Source organism: Aulostomus chinensis, chromosome 3, assembly GCF_037954235.1.
Source record: "Aulostomus chinensis isolate RoL2024-O1b breed Wild chromosome 3, RoL_Achi_v1.0, whole genome shotgun sequence".
Taxonomy (NCBI): Eukaryota; Metazoa; Chordata; class Actinopteri; order Syngnathiformes; family Aulostomidae; genus Aulostomus; species Aulostomus chinensis.
Genome location: NC_141322.1, coordinates 27,382,008 through 27,400,769, shown reverse-complemented (window position 1 = coordinate 27,400,769; position 18,762 = coordinate 27,382,008). Strand labels below are relative to the sequence as shown.

At 43.6% G+C, this 18,762-nt stretch overlaps 1 protein-coding gene across 7 annotated transcripts in view; it reads left to right on the top strand.

Moving 5' to 3' along the window:
• eif4g3a (eukaryotic translation initiation factor 4 gamma, 3a) overlaps positions 1-17,173 on the top strand; it is a 48,135-nt gene extending 30,962 nt beyond the window's left edge. For 2 of the 7 annotated variants that reach the window (XM_086200080.1, XM_086200078.1), the window contains exons 22-36: positions 470-574; positions 1,041-1,179; positions 1,371-1,474; positions 2,961-3,051; positions 3,406-3,526; positions 4,714-4,940; positions 9,244-9,356; positions 9,751-9,923; positions 13,198-13,323; positions 13,477-13,558; positions 13,919-14,017; positions 14,178-14,324; positions 15,210-15,291; positions 15,413-15,559; positions 16,249-17,173. In XM_086200080.1, coding sequence (XP_086056206.1) covers positions 470-574; positions 1,041-1,179; positions 1,371-1,474; positions 2,961-3,051; positions 3,406-3,526; positions 4,714-4,940; positions 9,244-9,356; positions 9,751-9,923; positions 13,198-13,323; positions 13,477-13,558; positions 13,919-14,017; positions 14,178-14,324; positions 15,210-15,291; positions 15,413-15,559; positions 16,249-16,430 — 1,938 coding nt within the window. In that variant the 3' untranslated portion in view covers positions 16,431-17,173. The remainder of the gene's footprint in view (positions 1-469; positions 575-1,040; positions 1,180-1,370; positions 1,475-2,960; positions 3,052-3,405; positions 3,527-4,713; positions 4,941-9,243; positions 9,357-9,750; positions 9,924-13,197; positions 13,324-13,476; positions 13,559-13,918; positions 14,018-14,177; positions 14,325-15,209; positions 15,292-15,412; positions 15,560-16,248) is intronic. The other 5 variants (XM_086200075.1, XM_086200074.1, XM_086200079.1 and 2 more) reach the window with 3 other exon arrangements.
• Positions 17,174-18,762: the final 1,589 nt, after the last annotated feature.

Below are 18,762 nucleotides of genomic sequence, written 5' to 3'. Positions count from 1 at the left end.
TGCAGTAAATCCTCCCTTCATGAAGATTAGAATCTTCCGTTTTTACAGAATCTTTTTTGAGGCAAATCATTAGGTGTCTTAGGACAGTGTTCGGCCTCTACAGGAGCTTTGTACTATGTGATGTACTATGACGTCTGGTACAATCTGTTCAGGACTGTTATTTTTAGTTCTGCAGACAATTTTGGGCTTTCAAAGTTTTTGGATTTCAATTAGTGCTTGCTGGTTCGACCTTGTGTGTCATCTGTCATTTCTTAACGTATATTCCCCTGAGCTGTGTTTAATGTTAACACAATCTCAGGTAATTTCATTTTTATTTTCTCTACTTTTTAAACTGTTCTTTTTTTTGTTCTGTGCAGTCTTGAAATATTAAAATCTAATCTGATCTTCCATCCAGTAGATTGAAGAATAGAACCACAGAGAACCTAACTTTCAGTCTTGAATTAACCTTCTGTTTTTACTCTCCTGTCAGCCTCGCATGGACCAGTATTTTAATCAGATGGAAAAAATTGTGAAGGAGAGGAAGACATCTTCTCGGATACGGTTTATGTTGCAGGACGTTATTGACCTGAGATTGGTGAGTTCTGTAATGGTTTACCAGTATGATTGTACACTTGGGTCCAAAGTCCAGTCTCATGTTCAGGTTCTTTCTGGTTCAGTGTATTAACCTACTGAGCTCGTCATCGAATTTGAACATTTTCTTAAAATGACTGGTGGGGAATTGTCTCATGTTACAAGAGATGTTGGGGCAGTGAGGTACAATTATCAATCAGGCTGAGCTTTCTGTCTGTGAGACAATGCTGAGGGCTTGAAAAATGTCCCTTAAAAACAAATTTGTGCAACACTGGATTCAATGCCTGCTGAGCTGCTTCGGTCAAATTTGAATTCTAAACCTGCAATTCTTCTAAGGCAGTGCAAAGATTTGTTTGAAACAAAATCAACATATTGAGCACTGTCGGCTGATACAAGTGAAGTGTTGTAATTGCATTTAAACCATTGAATCTGACTCCGCTGCTTCAAGTGTTTGTCTCCTGTTTCTGCAGCACAACTGGGTGTCCAGAAGAGCCGATCAGGGCCCGAAAACAATCGAGCAGATCCATAAGGAGGCTAAAATTGAAGAGCAGGAAGAGCAGAGAAAAGTGCACCAACAGCTGCTCTCCAAGGACAGCAAGAGACGGCCAGGTCAGGCCTTCAGTCTAAATCCTCTTTGGGGCTTAGAGTCACATCGGCACAGCAACAGTGTCTCAGGAAGCCTGCAAGCATACGGCCTGACTTCCTGTCTCTGGAGTCTTCAGACCGGAAGTCCTTTACCTTCTCTTATCACTCTGTCTTTCCCCTGGTTTTAATAAGGGTGTGTCTCCTCTTTACCATAGATTCCCGAGATCAGCGAGTCCCGAGAGAAGAGACCTGGAACACTGTGCCCATGACAAAGAACAGCAGGACCATTGACCCCACTAAGATCCCAAAGATCTCCAAGGTGTGAAATAACACCCATGATGATCCAATTATATCCATTATTCCCAGCAGAATGGCCGCTTATTGGTTTATGTACTTTTGAAAGTCAGAATCATGCACACTCTTTACTGGCATTGCACTTAAATTCATACTGGTGATTGTAATATTATTAATATTATTAAATTTGAGACGACTTGCTGCCATGTCATTTGACAGGGTTAGGGATCTGGGTTAGGTTATATTACAAGGTTTCATTCACTCCTACACCTCTGTACAAATCATGTATGTGATGACATCACCCAGCTTGTGTTCCCTGGGATTTCTGTGAGTACAGCTTGAGTCACGTAGGAGTCATGCAGTGCAACAGGACAAAGTTAAAATAAACGGGTCCTGTGTCAGTGTACAGGAGGAAAAATTGGGGCAGTTTAGGATTTTTCACACCTCACCACTGTCAATGGTCATCGCCAGATGGATAATTTTTCCAGGATTCTATTATCATGGTAGCGATGCCTCAGGACCCCCGGAGGTAATTTCTTCAAATTTCGCACAAACATCTGCTTAACATTTTGGAAATAACATTTTAGAAAGCAAAACAACATTTCAGGAAATATGTTTTCTGAAATTACCCTGGGGCCCACAGTATATTAGACAGTCACGTGTCATTGTCAGTGTAGGTGCGATTTGTGGGGTCACGGTGACAATTGACTTGAAAATCAAGCGAGCATTTGTGTCAACCTGTTGTTACACAGATGTGACAGACGCTGTCTGAGATGTGGAGAAATCTCTACAAATAAACTTAGTCTTGGATAATTTTGAGATCTTATACAGATATATAATCAGTTGCATGAGTAGTATGAACATCATAATGATGATAATAATCGATCCTTAAGAAACAGATGAAATCAGTGTTGTGATCACCACAGTTTGCTGTGTGATTGTGATCAAACCCATACAAAGTACTTTTTGTGGTGCATTTGATCTAGTTGGATGATCTATGATGTAGATGTATTTATAAGGCTGTTTTTCTTGGCATGACAAGTTAGTCTCACATTCATTAAGTGTTTGTTACATTCGTCACTATTTCCGTCAGATGTGGTGGTTGGTTTGGTACAAAGTGTCTGTAAACAAGAGTAAACTGTTTACACAGCACCAAGAAGTTCCCTGTCCTCATCTGATCCTCGTTGTTGTGGTTTATATATGGCCAGTAGTACATAGTCCCCCTGCTGGATCCATTGGGTACTGCTAGTTATTTTTCAGGGCTCCTCCTGCTGGTGAGTCTCAGGTTCATCATTATTAATGAATTCTCTGATTTATTTAAACAAACAAGTGACTCCTTTGTCAGTAGATCCAGACATGTGGTGTTCGACACATGCATATCACTACAGTCATTTTTCCCTGTCCCTGAGCACTCTTGAAAATTAAAAAGGCCATATAAAGATATCATCTATCTGCAGATTGAAGTTTTGTCCCCAGTAATAACAAAAATATGCCTGACTCTCTTCCTGCAGCCTCAAATGGATGAGAAGATCCAACTTGGCCCACGAGCTCAAGTCACATGGGTGAAGGGCAGCAGTGGGGGAGCCAAGGCCAGCGACTCAGGTAAGATTAACTTTTCTGTATCACTTTTGTGGCACATCATGTTTCCACCAAAAGGAGCATCTCTTCCGAAACATTTCTGTTTCTTCCTTATAGTTTCCAGTATTTGACACACAAGTCTGTTACATATTACATTTATGGACCCAAAATAATGCTTGCAAATAAGTTTGCGGTAGCAAAGGAATCTTCCCCTGCATGTATAAGTGGCTTTGAAGTAACAGATTTCTTCAAAGAATAATAAATACCTTCTTCAACTAACTGTGTGTTTCTCTGAGCATGTAAATGTACTGTTAATAATCCATGGTGTCTTCATTGTTCTTCCATTCCTACTTATAATGAATTCTTTCTTCAACATAGATCTCTCGCGGTCTGGCAGCAGCCTCAACCGTTACTCCGCGCTGCAGTCGTCACAATCACCTCAAGCCTCCACATCTCCTCCACAGAGCACAGACGCTGACTCCAGGAGAACTCTGGGAAGGTGAAAGAAACGTTTATTTGGAGCCCCTGTCAAGTTATCTTTAGTCAGGTTAGGAGGAAGGTGGACTCCAATGCAGAAAGGTGGCTGTAATGAACCAGTGAGCTACAAGTTCACTGACCAAAAACTAGAAATAAACTTATAAAACAAAACAACGATGCAAACAACCCTGAAACCTGTGGAACACACGCTAGGAGCCAAACAGAGAAATGTAAGAGATGATCACACCAACGCTGATGAAAGAAACAGAATCAAAGGGGAAAGGCGTTCTGGGGATCAGTGTTCAGGAGGCTAAACGAAGTCTTGGACGACTTGGGCTGAAAGCCCAGAGGGCAGTCCATCGACAAAGGTCCAGGCAACAGAGAACAGCCCAGATGGAGGAGACTGGGGAGGCTGACATTGAAGGGAGAATCCCTCAGGTGGCTGGTGGTGAAGATTCTCCACTGTAGAAGAATGGGCCCCAGTGGCTCTGCCAGCTGTGCTGCACAGAATCTGTTCCAGCACTATCGACGGCCCAGCCAGAACAGGACCAGTCGGTGATGGAGCAGGCAAGACTAGGGGTGCACAGGGAGTCTCTGGGGGTGTACAGGGAGTCTCTGGGGGTGTACAGGGAGTCTCTGGGGGTGTACAGGGAGTCTCTGGGGGTGTACAGGGAGTCTCTGGGGGTGCACAGGGAAAGAGCTGATTTCAAAGACCCAAGGAACAGGATCAGCTGTGACTGACGAGTACTGACAAACTGAGATACAGGCCATCACTGAAACAAGCGGAAAAGACAGGGAGAACAACAAACCCAGACACAAGAGGAACTTAATTTCATAATGAATCGGGAACTGACTCGAAATGAAGGAGCAGTGGGTAACAAAGCAAAACCCATAACATCATTGTACAACAAAATGACCAAATTCTGAAATGTCAAAACTGATCACATAACTAAAAGTGTGTAACCAAAAACAGACGCTGTCCAGACCGGATTGTGACTCATTGTGCCTTTAACTTGTCAGATCTGCAGGGTGTTTGCTCTCTCTTTTACTTGAAGGTGCAACAGAGGGTTTTATAGATAGTCAGTTCTTTTCACTTGGATTTATTTTCTTTTATGTACTCAGATAAAAGTGTTTATGAGATGTCACTTTGTTGTTTTATTCTCATAGACTCATGTCAGTGTATTTGTTTTGCCTCTTTGCTCATCTCAGCACTCGCAGCAATACAGGGAGGGATCGCAGTGAGAAGCCACTGATCTCTGCTCCGCCATCATCACGGCCGGGGTCTTTCACCAGGGTCGACAGTTCAAAGGAGCTGCTCGAGAGCCAAACCCCAGACGACCCTCGACGAGACCGGGAGCGCGAAGGAGCCGAACCCCGAAGACCGAGTGTCACTGAGGACAAAACCGAACCGGAGCGCAACCGAATCAAAGAGCCTGGTGATGAAAGATGAACCATACTGCAATATAAACTAACCTAACTGGCACCGCAGTGACAGCTGGTGTCTGTTATTTTCTTATTAAATCTAATTTTATGTGTCAAACAACCTGAATATTCAAAGTAGCAGTTCATGTATTATCAGCACACACTTGCCTGTTTATCAGATGCACCTTGATACAACCTTTAGTTATGTTATGTAATCCCCGGATCCATAAATACACAGTTGGGGGATTCACAAGGGGGATTGGGGGCTCTGAGTCTGATGTGCCCTCTAGCGAATCATCAGGTTAACATGCAATGACAAGCTCAGAGGGCTCGGCTGGTTGATTAGATGGTTGTTCGACCAAAATCTCATTACTTGAGTGATCACCATGTTAGATACAGTGGACAGCATTCACACCTCCTGATCACAAGGTGTCTCACTCACTCGTGTTGCACTAATCTACTCTACTGGCAGACAAAACTATCCACATGTGGTCGGATTTGGACCAGCCATAATCAGATGGACAATTCACATGGCCCGTCTTTTTGCGATACATTTGGTGATGTCACACACTAACAATAATAACATGAACCAACGTTGTGTATTTCCAGCGTAATCCATGTTTTACTTGGTCAGTTGCGTAGCGCAGTGTCTGGAGCGTCACAGCTAGTATTCCCTGTAACGTCACACAGAGTTGCTGGTATTCATTTAGTCCATGCGACATGACTTGTTCCATCATGGTGAAGTTCTGCTGAACGCAAAGACATCGCGCACGAGCCAATCAGTGCCTGGGTTGTTGAGCGACAGTGCTGAAACCCCGATCAGCCCCCAGTTTACAGATCGAACCATGCGTCATTTGATTGACCCTTACGCCAGCCTATGAGATTTTTTCCTAATAAGGACTTGATATTCTTTTAGCCAATAAACAGACAAAAAAAATGGTACCTTGCACGACGGTATCAGGTCTCAAGTTTGGAAGGCAACAACAAGGTGCCTGCGTACTCGCCGTGCGTAAAGTCAATCAGGCCCCAGTTTACAGATCAAACCACGTGCCATTTGATTGACCCTTACACCAGCCTCTGAGATTTTTTTTCCTGATGTCGATTAGATATTCTTTTAGCCAATAAACAGACGAAAAAAAAGGTACCTTGCATGAGGGTATCAAGTGTAGCGCAATAACAAGGCGCCTGCGTACTCGCCGTGCGTAAAGTTAGCTTGACTGCGCAAAGCAGTGTTGTCGTAGTAGATGCCGGTAAAGAGAGAGCGAGAGAAAAGATGGCCAGTAAGTGATTTTTATGGCAGAAGAAGTGGCTGAAATGGTGCTTCAGTTGTCCAACTCGGACGAGGAGCCTGCGGTCGACCGGGAAAACATCATGCAGTTTTTTGCAGGAGTGGACCCAGACATGGAGCTATGAGTGACTGATCCAGTTGTTCCAGATGCGCGTTCATGTACAAACAGTGAATAATAGGCACGCTATTGTTTCCTTCTCTTTACTTATGCCGGCCAGTCAGCAGCCTGCTTTGCATGAGGAATGTGTGAATTAGCGGCGTGAGAGGGGGGAAGGGCGCGTTCATCTACAGTAAGTGAGTGTATGGGTGGGCAAGGGAGGCTGGATGGGCCTGTCAGTCATAGTCAGTTTCAATTTAGAATACAGAGCAATTTATAAACACTTCAACAGTTTTATAGCTTTTTGATGTTGTTGATGATGATTTGCTCTATTGTTCTCTATTTGTTCTGTTATTGTTATATATTTTTATTGTTGCACTATGAGCTGCCTGCATGCTCCAGCGAGCCCAAGATGTGTGTTTGTTAGGCAAAGGGATCTTACGTTATTGTGTTTGGGAATCCAGATGTCCTTTTGGAGTCTCCGAAAAGGACCCAAGGAAAACCCTTGGGACTTTTTGTGTGCCAAACACTGTATACATTTTTTGACCTTTTGACTTCAGATTTGGACTGTAGGAAGTCAGGACCTGTGTCTGTGGACTAGTGATGGCTGTTCACCCCTAGAAGGTCATGGACCTAGTTTTTCCTAGTCAGCACTCAGACAGATTAATTGGGCGGAACTAAATACCCTTTATTCTAACCACTGTATCTCCTTGTCAGTAAATCACAGAACCAAACGAACGCTTCTGCAAGACACCTGACAATCGTACCTTTCCAAAGAGACCAAGCACAACTGTGCTGCTTTGAATGTTGGCATGGCATTTAAAAAAAAAAAAAAACACTGAAAATTGCTGTGCTCCTTATTGGTTGAAGTTTCTAAGCCATTTCTCCAGTCATCCAAAATTTGGCAACTCGTTGGTGCCTGAGATAGGTGAGGCCCCATAGCTAACAGGTGATATCAACGTGTTTATGCTGTTGGGCCAGGGATCATGAAAGGCTCGTTAGCCAAATCGCTGGAACATGCATATTATCAATGTTTTTGGCCTTGAAAAAAATTTGGAATAATTATTTTGCCATTTTAATATTCTTTTAGGTCAATTGAGACTTTAGTTCTACACATTTCTATTTTTTTGAATCATTTGTTTTATTCAAACTGTTTGTTTTCACATTTAATTGAGATAGATGGATCCACTTTGTCATTGTACGTCGTACAAAGACATTGTGTTCGTTACATCTCAGTATTAAAAAGCAGAAAGGTGCTGTGTCAACAGTCCAGGACTAATCCATAATTTCTGGCAGGGGAGGGACAGGCTAACAAGGCTGGTGACTTAACGTCAGTACTTTTTGGCACCAACTGTATCATGCTGGTACTGCCAAGCACCAAAACATATTAGAAATGATTAGTGCTAAACCCCGGTACTAAGGAGTAAGTCCCCACTTTAAGATAAAAGGATGGTGTAGTCTCAGGAGGTTGCACCGCGGCTTCTCTGCCTCTGCTGTTACTGTTGTTGAGTTGACCAAAACTATACTGGTCACTGCAGTTGAAGCCTTAAAGAGAAAAATAAAGTATTCGCCGTCGAGTCACCGGTTGAACAAGCGCACGCAGAAATGCGAAACTTCCACTTCATTTTTCAGCCGTCTCCCGTCATGTTTACAGGACCACAGCTGAATGCCAAGCTAATGTTTGTAAACACGCTGAAGCGAAAAATGTCCGCTACCATCCACTGTTACTCGAAGAGCGAGTGAGCAAGGTCGGGATCCTACCTGGCCTCCCGTCAGATGGGTGGTAGCTTAAATTGTTCTCACCTTGAGCTGCTTTGTTTCTCAAATGTTTTTTTTTTTTTTAAGTGGGCTTGCCAATATATATATATATTTTTCAAATTCAGAGGAAAAGTTTGAAATTAAGATATAAGCAATATTGCACCGAGGTCTGCAAGCATCACTGAAGTGCCCAAATGACATTAAAGCTCACCCTGGAGTGAAATATTATGACTATACAACAGTTACCAGCAAAATCAAAATGTATTCATGTTTAAGGTAATAAGCTCTAAAATTAAAATGTTTTGTTGAACCTAGCCCACTACAGAAAGTAGTCCCAGCCCAGTACTGACCTAATAACCAGAGAAGATTTGCAGTCTGCTGGCCAAAAGTTGCAGTTAATTAAAAAGATAAAGATGCATTTTTGTCACAAATTCACAGCTGGATTTCATCTAATGAAATATTCAGCGTCAGTTCATATTTTTCATTGTTTTACACTTCTAAAGACATCTTTACTGCGATCACAACTACCTTATGTCCGACACACATGGAGGGGAAGTATCTTTCCGCTACAGCAAGGCAGATTAGCAGCAATGTAGCAGCCCCTTTGTAGTTGCTCTCACCCTCTTCCAACAATTCATCAAAACAGACCAACAAATAAATCAAAATGAACAAGAAAGGGTTCCATGTTCTGTTCAGCTGTTCCTTCTTCAAGCTCTCACTGTCAGGCCACAACGTTGCCATGGAAATGGCGGAGTAATATTTTTAGTGATGAGTAAAGTGTGCTAATTTCAGGATGCGCTAAATGTCCTGTGATCCAGATTGTCCAGATTGCTCAATCAGAAACAGTTCTGTTTTTAAGATGGCGATGTTGTGGGTTTTTGTTGTAGTTTAATTTTTTTAAAAATCAATTCACTAAATGGAGATTCTTTTATGAATTTTATGGACAATGGTTTTCTTGAGTTGATTAGCTGGTCATGCCGAAGTGAATCCCACAGTGCAACATTGAGCTAAGTCAGCAACATGCTACAAAAGCCAGACAAGAAAACAAATCTAACTCATGATAAAAATCTTTAAAAAAAAAAAAAATGACACCATATATCTGTGATACACTTAAATCAGAAGACGGTGAATAAAATGTAGCTGACATTTTGATTCTGCTGTTTTACTTCGACAGTGAAACCTGAGCCGGCAGCACAGATGCTGGAGAAGACTGTCCTGTCAGAGGAGGAAATAGAGAGGAAGTCCAAGTCCATCGTTGATGAGTTCCTTCACATAAACGATTACAAGGTACTGAGGTTGACAAGAGTTCTCCATTTGTACCACTGCTGATTAATCTGTTTCAGGTAGTTGAACATTTCAAAAACATATTGCACTTATCGGTACTAATGATTAATGTGCTGTATAGTGTGTCATTAACTTAGTTATCAATAGATGAAGGATATTGTGCCAAACATGAGCGTCTATATATTGGCCCTGTGATGGAGCGGCGACCTGTCTGGGGTCCAGGATAAGCCATACAGATGATGGATGGATGAGCATTTGTTGTAAAATGTATGCACTGACGTTCTGTGTGTTAATGGCTGCTTTTTAAAGGCCAGAAACATGCAGGTATGAAGTGTTCAACTCTGTTTTTCTACCCCTAGTTTCTCAATCTTGATCATCACTCTTTGTTTTTGTGCAGGAAGCAGTTCAGTGTGTGGAAGAGCTTGATTTGGGCCCTCAGTTGCACATCTTTGTGCGTGTTGGGGTGGAGTCAACCCTGGAGCGCAGTCAGATCACTCGGGACCACATGGGCCAGCTCCTCTTCCAGCTGGTGCAGCAAGGAATCCTGCCAAAACGCCAATTCTACAAGGGGTTAGTTCACCTGCATTCTGCTCTCATCATCATTCCGTATCAACAGTCCACATGCAGTGAAAGGTCATCTCTTTGACTCATCACTCATTATCTGCTTTTTATAGATGTGGCCTATGTATTTCCATACTGTGAGGATATTGTTTGATGCACCTTAATCATAAAAGTCATTAACCTCATGCATTTTAATGCCCTAAAACATGCAGTAACAAAAAGTGCCACAATTATATCTGTCTTTGAGTTTCTGTCACAGTCAAAACTTCCAGAAATTGTCTTCCCGTGGCTTAAATTTGGAAATTAAAAGTAAGCAGGTGCCGGCGTCGTCGTCCTCTTAGCTGGGTCCAGGTTGCAGGGGCAGCAGCCTCAGCAAGGAAGCCTAGACTGCCATCTCCCCAGCCACTTCCACCAGCTCTTCCGGGGGAATCCCAAGGTGTTCCCAGGCAAGCTGGGAGATATAATCCTTCCTGCGTGTCCTGGGTCGACCTCGAGGCCTCCTCCCAGTCGGACATGCCTGGAAGACCTCCCGAGGGAGGCGTCCAGTAGGCATCCTCACCAGATGCCCAAACCACCTCAACTGACTCCTCTCGACATGGAGGAGCAGCGGCTCTACTCTGAGTCTCTCCTGAATGACCCAGCTTCTCACCCTGTCTCTGAGGGAGAGCCCAGACACCCTGCGGAGGAAACTCGTTTTGGCCGCTTGTATTCATGATCTTGTTCTTTCGGTCATTACCCAAAGCTCATGACCATAGGGGAGGGTTGGAATGTAGATTGACCATTAAATCGAGAGCCTCGCCTTCTGGCTGAGCTCCCTCTTTACCACAATGGACTGGTTTAGCACCCGCATCACTGCAGATGCCACCCTAAATCCACCTGTCGATCTCCCACTCCTACCCTCACACATGAACTAGATTCCGAGATACTTAAACTCCTCCACCTGAGGCACGACCTCCCCCCAACCTGGAGTGAGCAGTTTACCTTTTTCCGGCTGAGAACCGTGGCCTCAGACTTGGAGGTGCTGATTCTCATACCTGCCGCTTCACATTCAGCTGCTAAGTGTCCCAGCAAGAGCTGGAGGTCGTGGCTTGATGGAGCTAAGAGGACCACATCATTTGCAAAAAGCAGAGATGCCACCCTCCCACCTCCAAACTTAACCCCCTCCACCACCTGGCTGCACCTAGAAATACTGTCCATAAAAGTTATGAACAGAACCGGTGACAAAAGGCAGCCTTGGTGGAGTCCAACCCTCACTGAGAACAAGTCCGACTTACTGCCAGCAAGGCAAAGCAGACTCTGTCATTCCTCTGGAAGAGAGACTGAATGGCCCTTTGTAAGGGGCCATCCACCCCCTACTCCCTGGAGTACCCCCCACAGGGTCCCCTGGGAGCACAGTCATAAGCTTTCTCCAAATCCAAAAAGCACATGTGGACTGGTTGGTCAAACTCTCATGCCCCCTCCAGCACCCTAGCAAGGGTGAAGAGCTGATCCACGGTTCCACAGCCGGGGCGAATACCACATTACTCCTCTTTGATCTAAGTTTCTACTATCCCCTCCCAATCTCAACCCTCCTGGTCACACTGTCATTGCTCACATGAGCATTGAAGTCCCCTAGTAGGACAATGGAGTCACCAATCGGGACGCCATCGAGCACCTTTCTCAGAGATTTCAAAAAGGGAGGGTACTCTGAACTGCTGTTTGGCGCATAAGCGCAGACAACAGTCAGGACCCGTTCCCTGACCTGAAGGTGCAGGAAAGCAACCCTTTTGTCCAATGGGGTAAACTCCAATGTACAGACTGAGAGTCTGGAGGCTATCAAAAAGCCCACCCCGGTCTTCCACCTCTCATCTGGAGCAACTCCAGTGAAGGAGAGAGTCCAACCCCTCTCAAGGACTTAGGTTCAGGACCCGGAACTATGTGTTGAGGTGAGGCTGACTATATCTAGCTGGTAACGCTCAACCTCTTCCACCAGCTCCGGCTCCTTTCCCACCAAAGAGTTGACATTTCATGTCCCAAAAGCCAGCCTCCATGTCTGGGGATCAGACAGCCAAGGCCCCCGCCTTGGTCTGCTGCCCAAATCACACAGCTCTGGACCCTTCCAGTTCCTCCTGTGGGTGGTGGGTCCACGGGAGGATGAGTTCATGTAACCTTTTTGGGCTGGACCCAGCCGGACCCTATGGGCTAAGGCCCGACCACCAGGCAGTCGCCCACGGGCACCTACCCGGGCTTGGCTCCAGGATGGGGCCCCGGTAACCCTTCGGGCTGGGTACACAGACTCCTTGTTCTTCTTCTCATGAAGGGTCTTTTGAACCGTTCTTTGTCCTGCCCTTCACCTGGGACCAGTCTGCCTTGGGTGACCCTACCAGGGGCAAAATGCCCCTGACAGCATAGCTCCTAGGGTCCTTAGGGCACTCAAACCACTACAAGGTGACGGTTCCAGGAGGAGAAGCATGTGCAGTTTTATTTAATTATTGTTTTTACTTTTTTTTAAATTGTACTCATTAAGTTGAAAAAGTTGTTTGTGTCCAGTTTATGGGAATGTTTTGTATAAATGTTAGAAGGAAGTCTCAGATAAATCTGAAACAAAGTTGGGGGAAAATTTGAAAATGTCATCATGTTTTGCATCTGGAAATTCACTTTTCTGCTTGACTATATCTGATCTAGAAGGGGTTCTGACTATCTGTGGTTTCCCGGATGAAAAGACCTCATGACCCCTGGTTTGAATGTAAATTCTGTTAGGTGGACCTCTGAGTTTTTTTTACAACTCAGCGGCGATGTTGTGTTTAATTGGGGCACCTTTGCTGCATGTCGTTCCCTTCTTTGGACTATCAAAATAAAGCAGAAATTTAATCTGAAAAGGGGATGAAATGTTAATCAGTTGTGGTACATAAATGAGTCAACTAAGTTTGTCTTTCAACTTTATTTTCTCAAGTCATAGAGGGACAGAAATGAACAACGAGTTGTTTCCATGCTGAATATCCCTGCTTGTGAAATTTAAAAAAAAAAAAAAAAAAAAAAACTGGTGTCAAGACACGTCTAAACTGGAAGAAAAGGAAAGTTATTCTTTTTTTCCCCAGAGACATTAAAATAATATTAATGTCTGAATTGACAGAATTGAAATAACTAATTCAATATGAGAACTGAGTTTTTGTTTCTCCTAATTCAGGTGCGCATCTTTGTTTTAAGAGGGTCCCAGTGTTGTACATCTTAACACCTTAGGAGTTCTAATTTTATTTTCAATGGTGTTCTCAGGAGTAACTCTGTGGATTTTGTGTGCTTCCAGGTTTTTAGATACGCTGGCACAAGCAGATGACATGGCCATTGACATTCCCCATATCTGGCTGTACCTGGCGGAGCTGCTCAGCCCAGTGCTGAGGGGAGGGGGCTTCTCTATGAGAGAGCTCTTTAGGTACGAGGCATCTTGTCATGTCTGAAGGGTCCAAACTGCTCCAAAAAGTCACAAAGATCTGATGTTACAGAAATGTTGTTGGAGTGAAATCAACATGAGGAAACTGCGTCTGGGCGTTCTTGCTTTAACTTCACTGTCTCTGTTTGTTTACAGTGAATTAAGCAAACCTTTGCTTCCTGTGGGAAGAGCTGGGATCTTAATTTCTGAAATACTGCACATACTATGCAAACACATGGTGAGCAGCATCCGCTATTGTCTCTGCAAACATTCGCCTAAGTTCACACGGGGATGAACAGATCGACAATATGAGCCTCTCATTAGAGTTCAAGACAAATAGTCATGGTTATAGTGGTTTAAAAAAAAAAACATTGAGTGTATATTGACAGATAGATAGTACTCAGTACTCAGTTCCTTTATTAATCCCTCACTGTAAATTTGAACAGAGATTAGATATAGATATATAGACCAGATTAGCCACTTGTATAAGGGGTGAAATGTCTTCCATATAACTGTATCCACGTGACCTGATTCAGTTCCTTGAGATGTGTCAGAAAATGCCTCCGACAAGTGAATTGTGGTTGTGTCGTCTTCACAGAGCCATAGAACTGTGGGTTCTCTGTGGAGGGAATCTGGCCTCAATTGGACAGACTTCCTACCAGAGGGGGAAGACATCCAGGAATTCATCTCACAACAGGTTGTTGAAGAACTTCTCCTTCACTCCACCTCGTATAATAAGACAACACTCCTACCATCCGTCAATTTATTTAGCCCCAACGAGTCTCTAGAACCCACTCTAATCTCTCCTTTGTCTGTCTGTCTTCTCTTTACTTATCTCAAATTTGTGTCTGTAACAGAAGCTCCAGTCCATTCTGATGGACGGCTCCAGCCCCGAGGCAGCTCTGTTGAAAAAGACCATGTCTCCAGAGGAGCTGAGTCGCCAGCTGGAGAGACTCCTGTTGGAGGACATGGCCAGCGATGAGCAGATCTTTGACTGGGTAGAGGTATGAAGAGTGACAGGTTTATGCTTATTTCTCAAAGCCAAACATAAGAATACGTCACTTGGAGGTTCACGATTCAATAATAAAGTTACGTTTACCAGCTATACACATCTCCAGGTCAGCTGTCTGGTTTCCGTCAACTTATTTTGATGCCCACTAGTTGACAGGGACAATGCACACTTCGAGTTGGTTTTGCCTTTTTCAAAAATCAGTAAATACACAATAGATGAGAGGAACTCCTGCTTGGAAGAAGCTTTGATGACGTGGGGAAGCTTTAACTCATGTGGCTGACGAGCTGTGTCCTTCCCCGTCCTCTTCATGGATTTTCCCAAGCTTGCGTATGTCCCTGGACAGGATGCAACATGTCCAATACTAGCCAGGACTTAACTTCCTTCTTCTGCTTCTACTGTGTGTTACAGCCATGTGTAAAGTAGATCCATTTAACAGTGAAAAATCGTATCGCTTATTTTATTTTGACACAGGGTTTGGCTGAGTTTGCCTTTGGGGTGGGATTTGCCCTCTAAGTGCCCTCTAGTTTTATCTGGTACTGTACTACCTGAAGAGCACTTACTGCAAAAACCTCCAGGTGGTGACACTCAGACTGTGCATAGTTGTGGGCGTTAGCAGCACCACAGCCATCTGGTAAGAGTGTTTTACAAGAATAAGGAAAGGTAATAGTAGGCTTTTATTGTTGATACTTTTATAGTGTTTGGACTCAGAACATTCTCTAAAAACTACTAAATGGTGCAAGTGCCTGTTGCGGCTCCATGGTTTCGGTGAAATCCTGCCGTGTTGTGCTTGAGTAGCATCACCACCACCACCACCTAAGGTGTGTTGTGCCTCATGTTCGAACATGCTCCTCACAGCCTTTGTGTGCCCCATTTCCAGGCAAACCTGGATGAATCTCAGATGAGCTCGTCTCCCTTCCTGAGGGCCTTGATGACAGCTGTGTGTAAGGCAGCAGTGAAAGGTAAAGACTTCAAGACTCTTGCTAAAAAATCACGCCGCTGATTGCATCATTTACAGTTTGCCAAACACCAAAGAGAAGCAGCTCGGCATGCACTAAATCTGCCTCTTGCTATACCTCTCAGATGATAACCCCAACTGTCGAGTGGACACGGCCATCATCCAGAGGAGATTGCCTGTATTACTCAAGTACCTTAACTCAGACACTGAGCGACAGCTGCAAGCACTTTATGCACTTCAGGCACTGATAGTCGCCCTCGATCAGCCTCCAAGTAAGTACTGCATTCATTCACCACTGCCTCCAAGTGACAAGGCTGGTGTATTACAAAGAATCATCAAATTACACTTCATGTTGAATAGATAACACAAGATGTAAAAAAAAAAAAAAAAAGATTAATGTCAAAATTCTAGGCTGATATGCTCACACAGTGACGTTCAGCGGACAGGTCAGAAAATGTTCCATGCCTGAAGTAGCTGTGCGTTTAATTTTGTACTACAATCACAGTATTATTGTTCCGCAAGTTAGAGGAAAACATTTCAGAGAACCAAGTACACTGAATTAAATCACTCTGAAGTTTAGTTGTTAAGTAATTTGTATGCTTGCTATCGTTAGCATGCTGACATCACCATTTAGCTTAAAGGGTTAGTTCACCCAAAAACTGAGAGTGCTGTCATTAGCTATTGCTTCTCTTGCTAATGGAAGGTTTGATGAAGTTTGTTTGTTTTTTTAGTCTGCAAAATACTGCTGGAGTTTCACAGGAAAGAGCATTGCAGTAATCTCTCAAACCACTGAAGTGAATGGAGACCAAGTTCAAAGTGTCCCTTTAAATCACGTCGAGCCCACCCACGTCTGCACACGGCTTTTTGCATTGTCGTCTTGTTTTCTTAGTCTTTTACTCAGTAGTGATGTCATTGAATATTTAAGCCTGATGTCATGTGACGCTCGCTTCCTGTCTGCCAGACCTCCTCCGGATGTTCTTTGACTGCCTGTATGATGAGGACGTCATCTCCGAGGACGCTTTCTACAAGTGGGAAACAAGTAAAGACCCTGCGGAGCAGCTGGGGAAGGGTGTGGCCCTCAAATCTGTAACGGCCTTCTTCACCTGGCTGCGGGAGGCGGAGGAGGAGTCAGAAGACAATTGATGAGGGAGACATCCTGGGACATAGGATAGTAGAACTGCATTCTTACAGCAGAACAAACAAATGCTCAAATGGGTGTGTGGGCAGGACGACACGTTTACGGCTGGAATTTTTTTCTGCGGTACGGTTCCGAAACATGCCGCCTTTTTGAGTTTGGATTCCAACGGCGAAAGCACTAAATACCTGTATTATACATAGAAAATATTTTTGTTTTAAATTTTAACTTGCTTTTTTTGTTACCTTTTAAGAAGAGACTTAAAAGATGCATTGGTTCTGGACTCTTTAATTTATTATTTTTTTAAGGACTGCAAATACGGAAGTGAGAACATGACAACAGAAATAACAATATAATTAATTATAATAACAAAATAATAATTGTGAAATAAATAGCCTCTCTGGATTCCACACTGTTTGGTTTAAAACAGGGTACAACAAAAATATTTTGGGATGAAGGGGAAGCAGAGATAAAATGGAGTGAATGCACAGAAACTGCTAATGTTGTCTATGTATGATGTGATGAGGTCAAAGGTTATCTCCTAATTACCAGGAAGTGTTCCCTCCGCCTTGGCTTGCTCCATACGATGTACATACACCTCACGAGAGGTAGAGGTATGCATTCAAGAAGCGATGCAAGTCTGTCAGAACTGTCAGATTAACAAAGCAGACGCATTCAAATGACATGAGCAAAATGCAACTTTAAAAAGCAACGACCCGGGGGCGCTGAACACGACATGCTTGTAACACTTCAGACCTACAGAGCCAATTAAAAGCTTGTAAATACATTAAAGACAAAAAAGGTATTTAAAAATGATGATTTCTCATGATTTGATCTCTTGATGGTTTCTGTCTGGAACATTTGGGTTTATAGAGCTCTTTCACTAAGGGTGTGTGTGCGTGTGTGGCGTGCGTGCGCGTGTTTGTGTATGTCCTCACTTCTACAGCTATGCGAGAACCCAGTTAGTTTCAAACCATCGGGGGGGGGGGGGGGGGGGGTTCCACGTCGACAATTTCAACTGGAACCCTTCATGAGGTTGGACTTCCTGCCCCAGAACTCACTGATCAAAATGGCTGCTCCGTGCATCAAAAGATCAAAGGTTTTATTAGATTATACCGTTGTTGTTGTTTTTGGCACTGCAGACATGCTACAAAGTTCGTATGCACAAAATTCTGGAAAGAGTTATCAGCTGTTGCTTTGAGTGGCGTAGACATCAACAATATGTTTAACTTCTCCCCACCTCCACTGGAACACGGTCTGTTTTGGGGTTTTTTTGTTTTGTTTTTTAATGACGTCACTCCCAGTTCAGACCTCCAAGTCTCTAAAGAGAACATTGCAAAATTCCAAGAACTCACCAAAAATTAAAATGTGCTTTTCAAGTACTCACATTTAGGTCTCGGGAAGATGTCCTCTCCCTCCTACGTGACTTGGTGATCCCAGAAAGCAAGGGACATTGTATTAGCGTGAAGCTACTGGCGACTGACCGCTAACAGTCACAGTGTCCTGCTGACTAGCTCTCAAACGCATCATCCGGTTCAGACAAATGCAGCCAACCGGACAACGGATCTGAAGACTTTTAGACCTGCGGTTGGTCGCCTTGACCTACAAGCTTGAAGTATGTGTTTGGCTTTTTCTGAATGTTACACGCACCAAGTCACGCGGGGAGGAAACGATGTCTTTTCCATTTCAAGATGCCTAACGATGAGTTCTCCAAAGGTGAATTACACCTTTTGACTGAAGTACCACTATAACCTTCCACGCCTGGGCTGGATGGTAAAACTCAAATCATGATGTTTGGAAGTCTCTGTACTTTAATGTAATTCTTACCAAATGGGTCCCTTGACTTTGAGTGTCACAGCTGGATGTCTTGATTGTACTTTTTCTTTATTTTTTTGTTCCCCTCTTTCTCTCTCTTTATGTTACAAAGTTCGTGCGGTCACGGTCATCAGAGACGTGAGTGTGATGAATGATTAGATCATCACAAACTGGTTACCCTTCTAGTCTGAGGGAAGGAAATGAATTAGTAGGCTCCTTTCCCTTTATTAATCTGTTATTTTCTTAATTGCAGTTTCTAATGCCAAATTCTTAACTCTTGTGGGAGGTTTTCACTCTTCTAAATTTGAAATCATCTCAGCAGGGTTTTTTTGTTGTTGTTGTTGTTTTTGGTACAAATCCTGTGACTTGAAGAATCATCTTGAGCTTCATGAAATCATGACAGGCCCGCATCCCTCTGTTTCTAGACATTTTGCACATCAAAACATTTATTGCTGGATAAATTGATAATTCAGAGGGAAACGGATCATTTACGCCAGGATTAGGAGTCACACAGCAACTCGTGAT